At 40.4% G+C, this 19,411-nt stretch overlaps 1 protein-coding gene across 1 annotated transcript in view; it reads right to left on the bottom strand.

Moving 5' to 3' along the window:
* The window catches only part of ANAPC1 (anaphase promoting complex subunit 1), a 3,613,296-nt gene that overhangs the window by 126,543 nt on the left and 3,467,342 nt on the right, over positions 1–19,411 (bottom strand). The window contains exon 48 of the mRNA XM_044060160.1: positions 930–1,128. Within this exon, the coding sequence (XP_043916095.1) occupies positions 930–1,128 (199 nt within the window). The remainder of the gene's footprint in view (positions 1–929; positions 1,129–19,411) is intronic.

Below are 19,411 nucleotides of genomic sequence, written 5' to 3'. Positions count from 1 at the left end.
TAACTTCTCTAACTGGGAGAAAAGCCAGTAGGCTAAAGCAGGAGTGTGAGATGTCACACCCCATGGAGTGGGATGGAGCCCGGCCAGGATCAGTCACACTGCAGCATACTATGAGACTTTAAGCCTAGCTCTTGTAGTATACTGAACGATGTCACCAGGTGGGACATGCAATGGGTTTTACCCAGACTCTGCACAGACTTACTCCCTCTGTCAATGAATCTCTCTACACCAGGACCTGTGACTTCAAACATAAACCAGTACCCCCCCCCCCCCAAGTCAAGCTAATATACAAATCATCATTCCTCTCTCTCTCTCTCTCATTGTAAGCTCCTCCAGTCAGAGCCACCAGGCAAATCTGGGTTTCTCTGGGTAGTTGTCAGTGCAAAGACACTTTAATGTGAAAGTCTTTGTGAAAGAGGGAATAAAATAGCATTGAATGTTACATTCCCTTTAAGTCTGATGCAGTGTTAGTAGAGGAATGAATGAAACATGACTGGAATTCACCCACATAAGCATTTGGTTTGTGAGTTGGACACAAGCCAGTCAAGATATAACCTGTTGTGCAAAAGCAGAAAATAGTTACTTCCAAGAAGAAAAAGAACAGAACTGTTTAAAGACAGTAACAGTGATTGTAACAATGAATTGGAACAACCCAGAATTGAAACTCAGCACAACAGTCTGCGAGACAACCTTAAACAAATCATGTATGTACCTCTACCTTTACTTAAAAAAAAAAAATTAAATTATTCCAGACAAGAATAAAAGGATAACCGTTCCACCACAGAAGAGGATATGCTGCACCATGGATTATGCTTTGTAAATAAACAGTGTTAAATGAGCAAGACTCTGCAAACCCCAGAACTAAAGTTGCTGTTTAAACAATAGAACCACCACATTACATGACAAAAAGTGCATTATACAACAATTACCACTAATCCACTGGTCTAGTATGTGATCAACTGTGCATTTCATCACAGGAAGAAATTCAGATTTCATAAACAGCCCTTTATGTGACTTCTTTCGCAATCTTTCCTGCAGATTCCGAGAGTTGTAGAATTCGAGAACAAGTTTAATTTGCCACAGTTCGAACGTCTCTGATGCTTCTTTCCTTCCTAACCTTCTTACAGCCTGAAAAATAAACAGAACAGTACAACTGTTAATACTTTACGGGAAACCCAATACTACACATTTTAATGAGACTGGGATCATTTTAAATTGGAGAACTGTTAACAATTTCACCAATTAACATTTCCAAAACTCTTACAGTTCACTAAACAAAGTAAACACTGATTAAGATGTATTTATAACATGGGTTATTACTACTCAAATATAAAACTATATTTACATCTGATAAAGTGCATGTCATACAGTAACAGCACCCATCCAATGAAAATGCCTTATGCACAATGTAGAACTAGTGACAAGTCAGCATATGTAACATTTACCTTAGAACTGAACTCCTTGTTCAGAAATGATGGAACCTTGTGGACAACAGCATTAAATCAAGTATATACTAAAAACTAGAAAACAATAAAAACAATGTTATATTGACCAAATAACTATCAGTTTCCAAAGTTTTTTTTTTCATTTATTGTATTTATTTCATTTTATTTATCATTTGTTGACCTGGTTAGTACCATTAAGCTAGTAGTCTATTTTTTAAGGAGAGACCTGAGGTGGTATTTATACTACTAGGGAAGATTTGGCTAGGGCATCAGGACTTCCCCTACTCTTTTTGATAAGTTTGTTAGCATTTATACTTGTGGCATTAATCAGTGTGTCATCCTTTGGATGAGACAGTAAACAGAGGCCCACCTGCCTGAGATGGTGGTAGCTCGGATGGAAGTAAACGATCTCTCAGCACCTCGAAAAGAGTAGAGGAAATTCTCCAATGCCCTGGACAGCTTTCCCCTAGTAGTGGAAATACCACCTCGGGTCTCCCCTGAAAAGAAGGTACTAGCCTAGTGACAGTAAAACAAGTCAACAAAGGATGGGCAGACAGATATAGATAAATAACCACACCTCTGGAACAGCATATTTCAGCAAGCAGTTTGACATACTGAAGCTGGTAATCTGCCTTGAAAGTGTTTGCTTGTTAAATGCAAGCAATAAGACAAATAGCTGTTCTGTTTTTTTTTTGTAAACTCCCAGACTCTCTTCAGGTAAACTTGATCTGGTAACTCATGTTAAGAGTGTGAACGTGTCTTGCTTCCTCATAGCTTATGCTCTCAAAGAAAAAAGAGAGATCTGGTTTAAAGACAACTATAACACCACTTTTAGGCTAAAACATGGAATATGGATGAGGAAACACATAAGGACCCATCAAGCAAAGTATTAAAATACAGCAATGTTGAGTTTTATCATGGAGATTTAAGCAGTAGTAAAATCAGGAGAGATGGGTAAATCTTCTGGTATGGCACCATGCTAACAGCACGCAAACTGGCAGCAATAACCCTAAAATATTAAGAAAATAAACAAAATACAGTGCAGAGATACACAGGCAAAAGAGTACAGGGAGGAACAATTAAGATAAAGCTGTCACTGATAAGTGGGAAAGGCCTGGGAAAACCTAAGAAAAGGATGGCTAACTCTATGGAGGAAGTAGAAGTAGGGGCACAGCAAGGCAAAATGCTACAAATGGGATGGAGAGAGTTAAGAGAAGTAAAGAAGACATGGACATATAATTTGAATGTGTTGAACAAAAACTGGCAGTAGTAGTACATGGAATGAATGAACACAGTGATGCAAGAGCTGCTGGCTGAGAATGAAGTGCTTAAAGCCAGGACTAAGTTTGCCAAGGCTCATCTGGACTGCTTGGAAGTCAAAACCACAGACTTGGAATACAGATGCAAATGCAAAAACATTAAGGTGGATGTTGTGCCACAAATACTGGAAGATAAGGAATGTATTAAGTTCATGAGAAAGCAAATTGATAAATGGACTGGTATTCCATAAATGGAAATTAAAATTGAAAGGGCACATCAGAAAGCATGGAGACTAGGGGTAAAGATGCTTGGAAGCCCATTCCATCATTCTAAGACTTCAAACCTTCAAGTTAAAAGGAGGAGTACTGAAAGATATGGAAGCCTGGGAATAAAATAAAAATAGGAAAAGTGCAGATACTCATAGATCAGGACAATTTCTTATATTACTAGAATGAAAAGGAATGCTTTCATACCTATTACAAGGATTTGCTGAGAGAAGGATCCAAGATGGAACTTTACCTGGCAAGGCCAGGACATTTTTGGACCCAGTGGAGGCCCAAAAATTTCTCAAGAAGCCAGAGAATCATAGGAGATACTTATCAGGCAAAAAAGGACAGAATACACAAGAGGATGCACATGGAGGCAGTAATCAAAGAGACACTCACAGAAAGGAAACTTCCCACTGTATAATGGACGGCAGAAAAAGGAAGCAGCCGCAACTCAAACAAAAGTGAGAGGATAACATATCCTTTTCGTTTGTCTTCTTTCACTCCATGACTTGTATCTGGACAATGGAGGAGGCGACAGAGATGGTAAGCTGTTTAAATTTAAAAAAAAAAAAAAAAAGAAAAGAAATGGCGGTATTCAAATAAGAAGCAGAGTGGGGAAAGAGTAATTTACCTGACTGAAGAAACCAGGATCACACAACATTAAAAGGAGAGGAGACAAGATAAGAAACTGAAACCTGGACTACTGGTCATTGCATGGTCGCGTAACTTGAACTAAACTATGTGGTAGGAACCACACCATGGAGAATGTCTGTCAGAGTGATGCTGAATATGTGGGTGTTGACTAAGGACAGGAATCAATGAATACTGTTGAAGGGGGTCTGAGTAAAATAATTCAATTAAAATACATTAATCTCAATGTTAGGCAAAAGAATAATAATGTAGGAGGGTAATAACACAAATCAAAAAGTGAAACCTAACTCTCAAAAGTGTCCCTTTAAACAGTGAGGCAGTAGCTGCAACAGGGAACACGCCAGGTAATGTGCTAAATGAAAGATGAAATGCAACACCACTATGACGATAAGAAAATAATGTGTAACTTTTATGTTTTTGTGCACTTGGTATGCACTAAGGCATTTACGCACGACTGAAGATGGAGAAAGATAGGAAGGGACAGAGAAACGCAACAGGTAATGTCAGACAATAAACATAAGAAAATAAGGGTAAGGATGGACAAGAAGACTGGTTTAAGACAGAAAAGAATGATAGGAAGAGATATTAGATTAAAATAAAGGGAAAAGAAGGTCAGGGTAGCATAAAACTGGGTTGAAGAAGGAGATGGGAAGTAAACAGAGAAGGTCCCCTTTTATCAGGGAAAATACTGATATGATAAGAATAAAAAGTGGGGAGACAACACACACAGCACAGATTTACTGAAAAAAAGAAGGAGAAGGAAATAATTTGACAAAAAGAATACAGAAAATAGGAACAAAGGAAAGGAAAAATAATTGTAAGAGGCATAAAAAACAAAATGATACGTTTGAGTTGAGACCCTATGAGCAACAGACTGCACTGTCATGGAGAAAACAGAACAAAGGGTCAAGGCATAGGCAATACCACAAGTTTTACCTGTAACTATATGTACATCGTTTTGTATGGGTCTATATTATATGTTCGAAGTTTGAAAACTTTGAACGTTAAACAATCAAATGTAAATGTTTGAAGTTTCAAACATCAAACATATAATAATAAAAAAAAAAAAAAAAACAAACAAAAAAAGGAACTTATCTGACTAGTGTAGGCAACTCCGAGACCGCACTATAGTGCGGTAAGGGAAATCTTCCCTTTACCGCACTACAGTGTGGTCACAGAGTTGCTATATTTAAAGAGTGGGGGGTGCAGGGGGTCTTGTGCAGGGGGTCTTGCCCCCTGCCTACAGCCGTTAGTTTTGGGTTTGGGTTCAACATTTAAATTCGACATTTTAATGTTCGAAGTTATAAAACTTTGAACATATGATATACACCCTTTTGTATGGGGATGTGGGCGGGGGGGGGGGGGGGGTTATCAACAGACAGCGCAGCCGGAGGAAACATCTTCCCAGAATGGGTTATGATAAATGAGTAGACACAAAGGTTCTGACGAAATCACCAAATAAAAGAGTAAAATGGTCTGGGAAGGTTAGTGAAAAAGGAAAAAAAAAAGATACCAATTACATAAGAAAGAATGGCAGGAATACTAGTTAAGGTTATGTTTTGCATGTAAATAGTCTAGAAGGGAAATGCAAGTGGGAGACCGTATTAAATCATATGAGAAAAGAAAACGTTCAAATATTAGCCATACAAAAAACACATTTATCAGAAGAGGATCACAAAACTTAATAGGATGGGGAAATAATATAGCATATTCTTCCCAGCTAACAAGAAGGGAGGCGATCCTAGCTAACAAGAAGGGTGGTGATCCTGAAAAAGACAATGTGGCCAATGGAAATTGAAGTGTGACTAGAAGACAGGAAAAGAAAGATAGCAGGAATTAAAGGAACAATAGATGGTCTTAAGATCACCAGACTGGCAGTATACACACCACCACACACTCCAGTAAATCTGATAAAAGAACTCTTAACGGAAATGGCGAGGTTACAAAAGGGAGTATGTCTATACATGGGGGGACTGGAATATCACAACAGCTAGAGATGAGGTAGGCATGGGCCCAAGAAGTAAGATACTCTCAAGAGAAGGGAAGTTTTTGAGGCATTTTACACAAGCAATAGGTATGTTGGATGTGGGGAGGATAACCAAAGAAAAAGAAACAGATGGTATATTGGGCATTCTTTTCACACAGACGCAACAGGTGGACAAGGCAGGACAGGGGGTACATATTGGTGGACTATAATGAAGTAAGACAGATAAAGACAGAGCCAGTATTGCTGTCAGATCATGCACGTACAGAAACAGATCTCAGATTAAGTAGAGGAAACAAACTAATGAGACATTGGGGGGTGTCAGCAGGAATTTTAGGTAAAGAGGAGTGAGAGAAAATGGCTAGAGGAATCAATAAAGTATTAGATAAGTCAGAGAAGGGTTTTAGTATGACATGGGATGAGATAAAAAGAAAGTTAGTACAACAAATACAAAGGCAATTACAAAAAAAAAAACAGGATCAAGAATAGTACTGACAGAAACAAGAAGAATTAGAGGCCATGCAGTAAGAAAAAAGTGAGGGAGGAACTAAGAGTAAGGAAAGAAGGAAGGAAATTAAGCAGCTAATTAAAATGTAAAGATGAAAGAATATGGGTGAAAAAGATAGCAGCTGGTAGTTTCTTACGTCCAAAGTCAATGAAAGCACTGGCAATGAGACTTAGATAACAAGAGGGAGAAAGGGGAACTTACAAAATTAAACAGGGTGAACTGGAGACGGTAGAAGAAAGGTTTGAGGAGATCTTGGGAGGACTGCGAGAATATTACCTAAAGCTGTATAACGGAAATGGAGGATAGTACACTGATATAGGAAGAACAAGGCTGGTAATTTGTACTTATCACTCAGTTAACCAAATTGCAAGCAGTAGAGCATATAAAGCCAATAACGAAAGAAGCCGTTGAGAAGAAATGGAGTAGAATGGCTGAAGGGAAGTTCCCTGGAAGTGAAGGCATGCCAATACAGATTTAGAAGCTGAAAAAAAGACAGTAATAGAAAATGGGTCAACCTATTTAATAAAATTGCAGGAAGAGGAGAAACCTTCTGGGACATGGAAGGGAGCAATTAAGAAGGAAAAAGACCCCTTAGTGACCTCATCCATTCTGAATCATGATTACAAATACTTCATGCAAATACAGACTGACAGGATAGGGAAGCAATTAACTAAAATAATCCATCTAGACCAAACATGATATGCAGGGGAAGAAGAAAGTAGAAGATCTTACCATAACAATACATGTCCAATGTTTCACTGTTGCAGTATTCCTTTCAAAACTGATATCCTGGAGAGGATAGCCATATCTCTGGCAAGCACATCAATACCTTAGAACCTTCCAAGCCCTGTATGTCATGTGATGTATGCATAAAACAACAAAAGAAGGCACTCGGAAATGTCTCCAGTGACGTGACTGATGCATGCATAGCAAACTCCCAGAAATTAATTGTAGTAGGTAAACTAGAGCAACTCAAGAGGAAAAAATCAAGAGAACATCCAGAAAGGGAAGAAAGTCCACTTGGCCATAAAAAAGCCTGAAAAGGGAAAGGAGGAAGGGGCAGAATATTGTAACAGTGAAAAGTAGGATATCTCCTGCTATGGTGAGATCTTACACAACTGCACTATGTCCTTCCTTATCACTGTTGAAGTATTCTGTAGAAAAGCTACTGAAGAAGGTGGGAGGAGGAAGAATAAGCAGTAGCAGAACCCTTCAAAAATCCCATGGAGGATGGACTTAGCAAAGCCTGTCCAAGCCCCATAGACAACATACAACTTGTAGTGTTTAGTAAAAGTATACACAGAAGACCAAGTAGCAGCATTCAAAACAGACTAAGCATCAAGACCCTTGAAAAAAGGCTCCAGAAGAGGTCACCACTCTAGTAGAGTGAGCCTGAACACAGAAAAGAATCTGCCATGAAAAGAATAACAAAAAGAAATGCCTTTACCAATCCAAGAGGAGACAGTTTGCTAAATCCAATGTCTTGGCATGAAAAGAAACAAACAGCTGCCCAGATTTCTTAATAGACATAGTCTTATCTAAATAATATCTGAGCTGTCTATTGCAAATCCAAAGAATGTAGCACCCTCGCACTACTATACTGACTGAGGGAAAAAAGTAACAAAGATGAACAGTCTGATTAAAAGACAAGTCACTGACCACATTAAACATGAAAGAAGGACTAGTCTGTAGAGAGACACTATCCAAGAGAAAAAAACAGAAAAGGAGGGACCGCTATAAGACCCTGCAGCTCACACACTCACTTGGCAGAAGTCAGAGCCACCAACAAGACAGTCTTCCAGGTACATAACTACAAAGTGGATGAAGCTGCTGGTGCAAAAGGTGGCCAACTCAGCTTTTCAAGAACAAAATTAAAGTCCCAAGAAGGAAGAATTGGCTTTCTTGGAGGCCTGATATGAATGATGCCTTTCAAAAACTGTTTAAACTCAAATCTAGAGTAAGAGGACAGATTGAAAGGCAGACAAATGGAAATGGCTGACAGATGAGCTTAAACAGATGTGTATGATAGGCCAGAAGTGACCAACTACTACAAATAAGGAAGAACAGCAGGAATACTCACCAATAGAGGGTCCTATTCATGTCTGTGACACCAGACAGAAAATCTCTTCCATTTAGCAACATTTCTAGTAGTGGGTTTTCTGATCTTCTGCAGAATGTAAAGCACATCCTCAGAAAACTGTTGTCGAAAAGGAACAAACCCTATCACTCAGTCAACTGTAAGGTGATAAGATGAGAGGTCAAGGAGAGAGCCCTTATCCTCTTCGAGAAGATCCATCCAGTGATGTAACTTATGGTAGCTGCCCCAGACCAGGTGAAAGAGAAGTAGGAAATCAATGCATGTTCTGACTATTTAGAGAAGTAATGGCATTGTCCTTGCCTGATTTTTTTTCACTTGCAATCCCTCCAATCAGCACCTATCAGGCTGCATGACACTGCCCACGACAATATGCCAAAAATGTGTTAAAGTATGTGGCAAATGATAACACTACATTGTTGTGCTAGTCTGTCCCTTAACACGTGAAGTCCTCCCTATCAGCTGTATTATTAGTTATTCAGATTCTCTACTAGTGAGCACTGGGCACAGTCTCTTGACATCGCCCACTGGAGAACACCCAAAACAAGACACAGTTGTGCCCTCATACAGATGGTTTGGAAAGCAACTATATAACCAAAGCAGCATGGGGCCAATCGGGGTTTCAGTCAGCTACTCTCAGACACGCATACTGCAGCCATCTACTAAGTGACCTAGTAACAGGATTTTCTAACCTGAAATCTTTATGGCCTTCAGCCCACCACTATCAGGATGTGACAACGGTTATTTTTACTGCACAAGCAAGATGTAGTAAACTGAAAGAGCTACTGGGTCCTCTTTGGTCATATGTAGATGATGGAAGACTTGCATCAGTCGTAGTTAGTGTGGTGATATTAGAATAAGTTACACCTTGTCTTTTCCTTCTATTAACAGGACTTTTAGAATGACTGTAAAAATTGATAGAAAAAAAAAGTCTTGGATTTTCTGAGCTGCAAAGGAACTCATAGTAATTGGTGACTGGCATTGGGTTCTTCAACAACTACTTATCAACAGGTTGTTCTCCAGTTATTTACACAGGTCAGTGTCTATGATGTCCTACCTTCCTGTACTTTTCAGAAAGGTTTCTATGACCAGCATCCATTTGTGAGAGGTCTTTAACTACATGCTCAGATGGTCTGCTACAGAGTTCTGGTGGTTGGATATAGAGACAGTTTGTTGAGAGATACTGAGACTGACAGCCAAGTTTCAAACCTTTATGGCCAGGCTGCATTGGGGGAAAAGAGGTATTCCCCCACCTGTGGATGCAACACATATATCTATTGTTGTCTCTAACTACAGGAAGTGTCCAGGGAACCAGATGGAATATTTGGAAGGGCAGAGAGACAGTTCATTTAATTCTCTGTGTTCATGTGCTTGTTTTTCAAGTGTCAAAGGCTAAATATGTCCTGCCTTTCAGAGGCAGCAAACAAGAGTCCAACTCCACAAGTCCAATTCGAGGTGTGGGTTGTAAACTTATTATCTGACTCTAGTGGAGTGAAGGGAAGGTCTAGACTACTTACTGTGTGTGCTACCCATCAAGTAAGTTCCTTTTTAACTAAAAGAAACTCAGTTGTTTTAATGGCTAGTAATAAAGTACTTGAGTACCAATGAATCTTTCTCAGATGCTACCTTCCACAAAAGTCACCAGGATGCAGAGTGGCAAGAACCTCAGTAGCTTCAAGAACACTCTGGCAGGTGAGTGGGACTTCTTGAGGACATTAAAAAAATTGTTTCACAAGCACAGTTTCGTCGAGGGGAGGGACACACTGCAAATTTTAGTATTTAGGATAGTGCTCAACAATATTTTCTGGAAAGACAGGGCTTCAGATTAGACGTTTAGATGTTCAGGGAAAGGTGAATACTTTGAAATTGTTTACTGTCACAGACTTGATGAGGCAGGAAAGCTGCATAGGAGGCCTCTACTGGTTTTCCTTTATGAGTATAAGGAACAACCTTTCACAGGTGTTGAACAATGCATTTGGTGTTGCCTTTTTTTTTTTTTTTTTTTTTTTTTGTAGTGGTGGCATGTCAAAAAAAGAAAGGGAGATGGGAAGGTGTTATAGTATAAGCGGAGACCACATCATCTAGCTAAAGTAAGAAAGGGGCCAGCTCTTCCTAAAAACGAAATTCACCTACCATATTTTGAAGAGATAGAGAAATTAAAGGACAGAAGGTGAGGAAAGCTAGACAAAGCTCTGTGATTCCAGGGCAGGGTGAGAGAGATCCCCCTTAGTCCACACCCTTGCTACTTATGCTTACTCATCTTATTCTTCTAAGTCTGTCACGTATTTTATCAAAATAGCTCTTGTACTGGTCTTCTTAGTCTGACACCTATATAATGGCCATGCATAGCATGAACAGTTTCTAGAATATATAGGAATGAGATGAAGGCAATGCTGCTTTAAAGACTAAATAGTCTTCCCCCTTACTTCTATATTCTTAAATATTTCTGGAGAAGGATGGTCAGCCAATTATTCTCATATAAATGTGAATTTAAGAGTTGTTCCTTAATATTATAGGAGAAAGGCTGAATATGAAAACAAGTATGCCTTTTGATTATAATTCCACTGGTAGCCACTCTGCAAGCAGACATCTACAGTCTTATGACTACATTTTTTAATATGTTTTCCAATTTTAACTTGTGCCTGAATAACTTTGTTCAGCCCTGCATGGAATTCCCATCCAGATCCTTAGTTTGGTACTATCACTTTGACACTGGAGCATGGGTGACTGATATTTGACATTTTAGATATCAAGGTTGGTAGAGATCACATTCCTTTTCCAAACTTAACCAGAATTTTGCTCTTCATGATATTAATGGGACTATTTAAATACGGCATTAGCTTAGACCCCTTGAAGCAAGTAAAGAAATATCAGCTGGGTTTGATACAGGGTTCTTGCAAATACAGATACTGGCCCTGCACCCAGTAGAACCTGTTGACGTTTCTAGTCTTAGGGGTTGCAAATTTTGTCCAACAGAGACAATCTCAAAACTGTCCTTACATACCTCAATGGGGAGGAATAGATGAAGGTTTCAACTGCTCTGTGTCTAACAGCACACAAACTGTTCCTAAACAAGCTATTTATTAAGTGGAACCATCCTTCAGTGGAGATCCTTAAAAGAAAGTGTTTTCATCAGTATTACAGCTTAAGGGAGAATGTCTCCAGTTCTCTTCTGTAAGGACCTCTTCTGCTCTTTGGACTACCACCTCTACAGTGAATGGGGGCATGGCTACAGAGGGGTAATCTATGTATTATTGCTAGGTATTCAACTGTAATCCTTTTATAATTAAAAGGCAACAGATAAGTCAAAGACATCAGCAGAGAATTCACCTCCCAGGAGTAAGGTGAGGGGCCACAGATAATTCTGTGGCTCTATGTTCCAGTAGATATTTTTACATTCACCTGAAGCATTGAATAATGAGTGAATGAATGACATGTTACATATGGATGTATACCTTTAAGGCTAATGAGCTAACTACAGTGATATGTATGCCATGTTATATACAGTAATTCAAGAGAATTCAGTTGTGATACAGAGCTCATGGAGGTATGACCATATTCACTTTGTTTTTGTGGTATTTATTAAATATCCTGACATATTATTATGTCAGACAGGTGAAATATCTGCCAAAACCAAAGAAACATCTGCAGAAAGGAAGAAACGACCACTTTTAAGAGTTTCTGTGTTGGCAACTGAAGAAGTATAATTATAACTGGAACTATGGCTCAACAACACCCTACATAAATTCATTCTTCTGAAAGAAGTTTCACAGAAAACTGGATGCTATGGATGCAGTACTTCAACTTAATCACTGCAAGTGGAATCATGGAAACATCTGAAGAGCTCTGATATGCTGCAACATACTTGCATGTTGCTGAGGAATGTGTTCAACTTAATTTCTCAAAGTAAAGAAAGACAAAAGAACAGCATGTCCAGAGAAAGATTATTATGAGCCTAGAATGAATTTGCCAAGTGTTCAACATTTGTTCTTTGCAAAAATGCAAGATCCCTACAGAGACTTTAGATCTTGTCTTACTGAACTAATGAACAATACAGGCAGAATGTGTTTCAAAAGTAATGGATATCAAAAGCACCATCTGAGGATCAAACAAGGAGGACAGACTGCATGAGTTACTTTAATTAAAGACTGCATTAGGTGTGGCTTTTAGCAGGAAGGTTAACAATGTCCACATTTTAATCACTTCTACAAAATCAATGCTAGAAAAAAAATTAAGATGTAAAACAGAAATTGTTTTTTAAAAAAAATAATTTGTTATGTTGCACAGTAATGTCAAATAAGATATTTGCTGGTACTGCGAAAGAGAAACAGGATACTGTGAAAGTTAGAAATGCCTCCAAAGCTTTAAGATGACTGTGCAAATTAGAATGTTAACAAGAATTACTGATAATTACAGAAAATAATCTGAAATGTAAGGTATATACACAGACAAGAGTGTAATGTTTTCTTGTTAAAAAACTGGGACACAATGACTATGAGGAGAAAGCTGTGTTTGTGCACATCTTATCTCTTTATCGTCCTACACATTTAGAGCTGTCCCTCATTGTGGCTTAAAAATTTGCCCTGCCCCTCCTAGAATTAGTAATTTCACTGAGAAAAGGTGGCGGAGTACAGTTAGGAAACACTGTTAATCATTACAGTTACAGACTTTGTTTACTTTAAAATACTTGTTCATTCACATCTTTTTCTAGCAAATTTCTGAGTTAACAGTACCAGTATTTAAAAAGTGTCCCTAATTTGGGAATTTTCTCAAATTATTAATATTTTTGCTTTGTCCATATTCTGGAGGTAAAGGCTTGAAAGTCATGGTGCACACTGTTAACCCTTTTCTGGCCACTAGGTAGCATCAGTGCCACATCAAATGACATGCACACAACCTTCTTTTTCAGATAACGGAATTTGAAAAAGTAAAATTTCTTAACATTTTAGGCTATGTCACTTCTGGAAAGCAAAGACTGGCAAAATAAATTCATTATGTAAAAGCAAAGGCTCCATTTGTACAAAATCATTCACACAGCCACAAAGATATTGTGTATGCTACACAAAGCCATATTAATGACCAAACTGTATGAGCACTACTGCAAAGATTGCATTTCTACTTGCACTGATCCACAATATGAATAAAGTGACTAAAAGAAAACAGTAACCTTTGGTTACAGTTATTTAGTAGTCTTAGAAATATGACTGGGGGTTGGTATAATGGCTAAGGAGTTTGACTCACAGACTCAAAGTGCAGTGCTTGATTTTCACCTTTGAGAGGGAAATTGGCTAGGTTTAGAATGGACTATTAAGAAAGCTAGTCTACTAATTAGCTATGAAATGGTAATTTAGTTACAAGCCATGATTTCTAGCACATAACCATGTAGTAGTCTCCAAATTTTGGACATTTAAGGATCATGTACACAGGCTAAAAATGGATTGCAGCATCTGCAACTGACTTCTCTCTTAATAGTTTGCTGGTCTGCAGCAACTGCATTCTTATTTTCGCTTAAAAACACTTGATAAAAAGTAAGACTTTTAAAAGATGAACATATCACAGCTGATGTCTATGCCCTTTCTAGTATGCATCTTTGAAGGATACCTTCTTCGATAAAGTGATATGACCTAACACTTTCATACTGGGTGACTTCAACTAACTCTCCATTAACTGGGAAAACTACTCATGTACCAATACACTTGTCCAACGCTTTCTGTAATTCATCAGTTCCAAAGCCCTGGACCAACTTGTTCTTACCCCCACTACAGGTAGAAACATCCTTGACCTGGTCATTACTAACACGGTCGACCATTGCTTTACACCAATAGTCAACTCCTCCCTGGTTAGATCCGATCACAAGCTAATCACCTTGGAAATCCACATCCCTCCCACCTCCCAACAAAGGTAACCCACATGGAAAACTTCTCCAAAGCTAACTTTGGGCTCCTAAAAACAGAGGTAGCTAACTTCATGACACCTATGCAAATGGAGAATAGTTGCATGACCGCCATATCATACACCAATGCACTGTACAAACATATACACAAATGCATGGATCTCGCCATACCCAATAGAACTAAGACGCTCTCCTCAAAAAAAAAGGAAGCCAATCTGGTGGTCCCCAGCCATAAACAAACTCTACAACAGGAGGAGGAAACTGATGCGGAATAAGGTGAAGTCCCAAGACTGGAAAACCTCCCTTATCAGCCTCAGCAAAAGGTTGAGATCCCTCCTCAAATCCTCTAAAGCTAGCTACAAAAACAGAATTGCAGCAGATAGTAAAGACAACCACAAGGCCTTCTATAGTCATGTAAAGAATCTCTGTGGCAATACCCAGATTTGCTCTGAGCTACTGCAGCAATGGTATCTCCTATACCGAGCCAACAGATATTGCAAATACATTGGCGAACAGATTCAGTGCTACCTTTACCCCTCCCTCCCCAAAGGACCAATCACAATACCAGTAGATTGCCAGGCACCCAGTATTACTGCTGCTCAGGTTAAAACAGCACTGTCCAAGGCCAAGAATACAGCTTCTATGGGACATGACAGTACCCCTGGCGGTGTTCTACATGAACTACAGAGTGAACTGGCACCGCAACTGTGTGCCCTGTTCAATCACAGCCTCACCTCAGGCTTTGTCCCTACCGAATGGCACACTGCTACAGTCATCACTCTCCACAAAGGAGGAGCGACTACAGACCCCGGGAACTATCACCCCATTAGCTTGACCAGTCTGATATGCAAATCTATGGAACGCATCATCATGGACCTAATAAACAAGGATATAGGGAATCTCCAAACTCTAGATCCTACACAGTTTGGTTTTGTGAAGGGTAGATCATGCCTGCTCAACTTGGTTGACTTCTTTTAGTCCGTCACTAGAGCTGTGGATGAAGGTAAGGTGGTTCATACAGCCTACCTTCATCTGGCCAAGACCTTTGATACCATTCCCCACTCAGGAATCAAAGAAAAACTTACTAAGCTAGGCATCAACCCCTATATCACTAGGTGGGTTGCAAACTGGCTCACAGATAGAACCCACAGTGTGAAAGTAGCTGACTCCAAGTCAGACTGCCGACCAGTCACGAGTGGAATCCAACAGGGTTCGGTCCTGGGCCCTCTCCTGTTTGGTATCTACTTCTCTGAAATCCAGGCCAACACAAAGGGACTCTGGCTGACAAAGTTCGCAGATGATTGCAAATTGGGAGCTATTATTAACTCCCCAAATGATGCTGACATCCTACAGAAAGGCCTCAATGAGACCAACTGGTATCAGAACCATGGCCTTAAGCTCAATGCCAAAAAAAACCCGGTTCCCTTGAATTACCACATTGATGGTAGTCCACTAAACCCAGAAGGTGTTATAAGAGATCTGAGAACACAAGTTGACAGCAACCTCTCTTTTGACCACCACATTGCCAGTGTGGTCAGAAAGTCCTTCTATGTGGCACATCTCATTACTAAGGATTTTGCATCCAGGAAGAAAGAGGTCATTGCCTCCCTCTACTCTTCCCTCATTAGGCCAATCATCGAGTACAACGGCCTGTTTGGCATGTACCTCACTAGACACCTGCAACAACAGGAGAGGCCGCAAAAGAACCTCACAAAGAGGATCCTAGGCCTTAAACACTTGTCCAATATGGACAGACTAAAAAAACTCCAACTATTCTGTCTCATATCGCCTACTTAGAGGTGATCTCTGCTTGACTTACAAATTCAGTCCACAAAGGGACTCTGTCCCATCAGTATAGCCATGTCTGACCAGCTCTGTTAGAAATGCTACATCTAAAGAAATCCCAATCCCTCCGCACCACACACTCCAGAGACATCAACCTCATTACCACAATCAACAGAACATGCTGGAGGGACAGGTTCATAACCCAGAGACTGCCCATGCTATGGAATAGACTTCCCATACATGTTAAGCAGAGCACCTCACTGGCCCTCTTCAAGAGCAATCTTGAAGAGTGGATGGGAAATAGAAAATTCACCCCGGGGATCACTCCAGTGGCTCTACTTGACAGAGGCACTAGGAACTAAGGTTGGGTGGCATGATGCCAGGGTAATCCTATGGGCTAGGCTTGGAAAGGCTCCAGGGCCATTAGCCTAGTACACACCTATGAACCTATGGAGCTGGAAGTCTTCCTATTATGGTTCCACATCCTAATAAAACACCCCTTGTGCCTAATGGCTGCATCTGGTTAACAAAAAGGCATGCAGCTATGTGGACTGAATTTGAAAAAGAAGTTACGTTCTTCCCATAACGTTCCATCTGTGTTGATCTTCATTCATTCATTACTGATGGGTGTTGGTTCTTTCCTCGGAACAGAGTCGGCTGTTATAACAAGCTTGTGCCAGCCAAAAAACTCTCGAGCTAAGCTTTTACCCATAGTGCCCCTCTCCATATTAACTCAGATCGAGTTTGCCCATAAGGAAAGAAAAGTGGAGGCTTTTTCAGACCAACTTTCTTATCACTGGATAGGATCATAGCCGAACCTCCAAGAGTCTTTCGGAGGGGGATGGTGGGTGGGTTGTAATAAATGAATGAAGATCAACAACACAGATGGAATGTTATGGTAAGAACATAACGTCTTTATCTGATGTTGTTAATCTTCATTCATTCCTTACTGATGGGACAGAGTCCCTAGCTACCTTGTTTCCTGGGAGGCCCTCTGAATGAATATTTCTGAGTACCATTGAACCAAAGGAGGCTCTCCCCCTGGAGACCATATCCAACTTGCAATACGTGATAAAGGTATGAGGAGAGGCCCATGTTGCTGCTGCACAAATGTCACTCATGGAAGCTCTTGCATGGAAAGCAACAGATGTTGCAACTGATCTTGTGGAATTTGCTTTGATCTTAGAAAGTATAGAAACCTTGTTACGTTGATAAATAAAGGAAATGCAATCTCTCAACCATTTAGATAAGGTAACTTTGGACACTGATTTTTCCCAGTTTTGGTTTTAAGGTTTTCCAGGATAAAAAATTTAAGCCACAATTGGTGGCAGATTCAAATGTGGGGGGGGGGGGGTCAAGACTTGTAGAACCAGAGTCAAATTCCATGGCTCAATCAGTTTGAAGGGGATCTGATATGCAAAACTCCCTTCAAAAAGGTTTTACAGAGACAGTGAGAGATTAAGGAGGAGCCTTCTAAACCATTGTGGAAGTTAGAAATTGCTGCAGCTCCAGAATGAAGGAGATTAGATAGGTAATTTAAAACCATGGATAGCAGTGCTGAAAAGGAATTTATTCCTTTTTCGCAAGACCAAATAATGAATGTCTTCCATTTGCTGAGATAAAGTTTCCTGGTGAATGGTTTATGGGAAACCAGAAGAATGTGATGGACAGGGGAGGACAGGTTGTTCTGCCTGGCAATCACTGGAAGTGGAGGAACCAATCTCTCAGCTTGAGGTTCGATAAATTTGGATATGTCAATCCCTGTGGATGCAACAGTAGTTCCGGAGTTGGATCCAGAATCCAAGGTTTCTGTATTAGGTGAGGCCAAAGGAAGGGGGAATCAAATTTGTCGTGGCTAGAAGGGTGCAATGAAGATTACTCTGCTTTTCAATAGATGAGCCTTCATCAAGAATTGGGGGATCAGTGGAAGTGGAGGGTAAGCATAAAGAAGTCCTGTGGGCCAATCGTGTACAAGAGCTTCCTTCGGGGGAATTAGGTCAAAGTAGCTGCTGCATTTGTGATTTGTGGGGGATGCAGACAGATCACAGCAAGGCTGGCCCCAGCGACTGAATATCTTCTTCGCTATGACAGGATTGAGGAACCACTTGTGAGGCAGAAGAATGCATCTACTCAACTTGTCTGCAATTACATAGGAATCCCCGGGAATGTGCATTGCTATCAGAAATCGGTTGGAAGCTATCGCCCATTGCCAAATTCTCATGGACTCTCGACACAACGGGTAGGACTTGGTTCCGCCTTGGTTGTTGATGTACCAGACAACTGACACGTTGTCAGACTGGATGGCAATTGTTCCTGATGGGAGAAAAGATTGAAATGCTTGCAATGATAGAAGCACCTCACTCAGTTCTACAACACTGATATGCAGATTGGTCTCTGTGGATGACCAAGTGACTTGGACAGTCTTTCCCTGGTAGTGCCTCCCCCCCTCACCCAGTCAGGGAGGCGTCCGTGGTCACTATGGCTTTGGGCAGGGAAGGGGAGAAAGGTCGACTCCATTGCTTCTCTTCTGGCTTCATCCACCAAATTAAGTCTTATTTGCACTGATTTGTTATACTGATCTGAAATGTCATTGGGAGATTCAAAGGGGACCATTGTGTTAGCAAAAGCCACTGAAGAAGCCTCGTGCAGTCTTGCCGGTGGGACCACTGTTATAGATGCTGCCACGGACCCTAGTAGTTGAAGGATTGCGCAAGCCGGCACTTTGTCCTGACTATCACTAGGAGTTGCGATCTGAGTCTGTGTATCCTGTGAAGAGGGAGGTAGACTACACATGATTGGGTATTGAATTCTGCCCCTATGAACTCCACTCTTTGAGAAGGGATTAGTTTGAATGTGTCCTTGTTTACTGTCATCCCTAGGTGTTTCAAGAGATGTAGGGTGTAATGGATTGTTGAGACTAGTAGATGCTTGGTTGTGTTGGTGAGGAGCCAATCGTCTAGATATGGTAACACCCGGAATCCTTGCAGTCTCAAGTGAGCTGTTGCCACTGCCATGCATTTGGTGAACACTCTGGGTTCTGTGGAAAGACCGAAGAGCAGTGCTCGGAATTGGTAGTGATCGCCTCCCAGCCAGAAGCGAAGAAACCTTCTGGAGCGCTTGTTCATTTTTATTTGGTAATATGCATCCTAAATATCTACAGAGCACATCCAATCGTCTTAGCCCAGGAAGGGGAGTATAGACTGTACCATAACCATCCGTAATTTTGCTTGTTTGATGAATTTGTTTAGGATGCTGATGTCCAGAATTGGCCTTCATTCCCTGTTTTCTTTGGCACTAAAAAGAACCTTGATGCGCTAAAAAGTACAACGAGTAAAAAAGTGATTCTGTTTGGTCTGGAGGAACTGTTTGGATGACTCATTTTTGAAGCAGGTTTTAAACTTCTGGAGCTGCTGCTTCCCTTTGACTGGGTGAAACGTCGTGAATGTGTCTTAAAGGCCTTGGGAAAATAATGAAAGGAATGTGATAACCTCGTCTGCACCCAAGAGTCTGTGGTTATTTTT

This window comes from Protopterus annectens, chromosome 1.part2, assembly GCF_019279795.1.
Source record: "Protopterus annectens isolate FY-2018-M chromosome 1.part2, PAN1.0, whole genome shotgun sequence".
NCBI classification, from domain to species: Eukaryota; Metazoa; Chordata; order Ceratodontiformes; family Protopteridae; genus Protopterus; species Protopterus annectens.
Note: the sequence above shows the minus strand (reverse complement) of the source record. Positions and strands in the feature narration are given on the sequence as shown.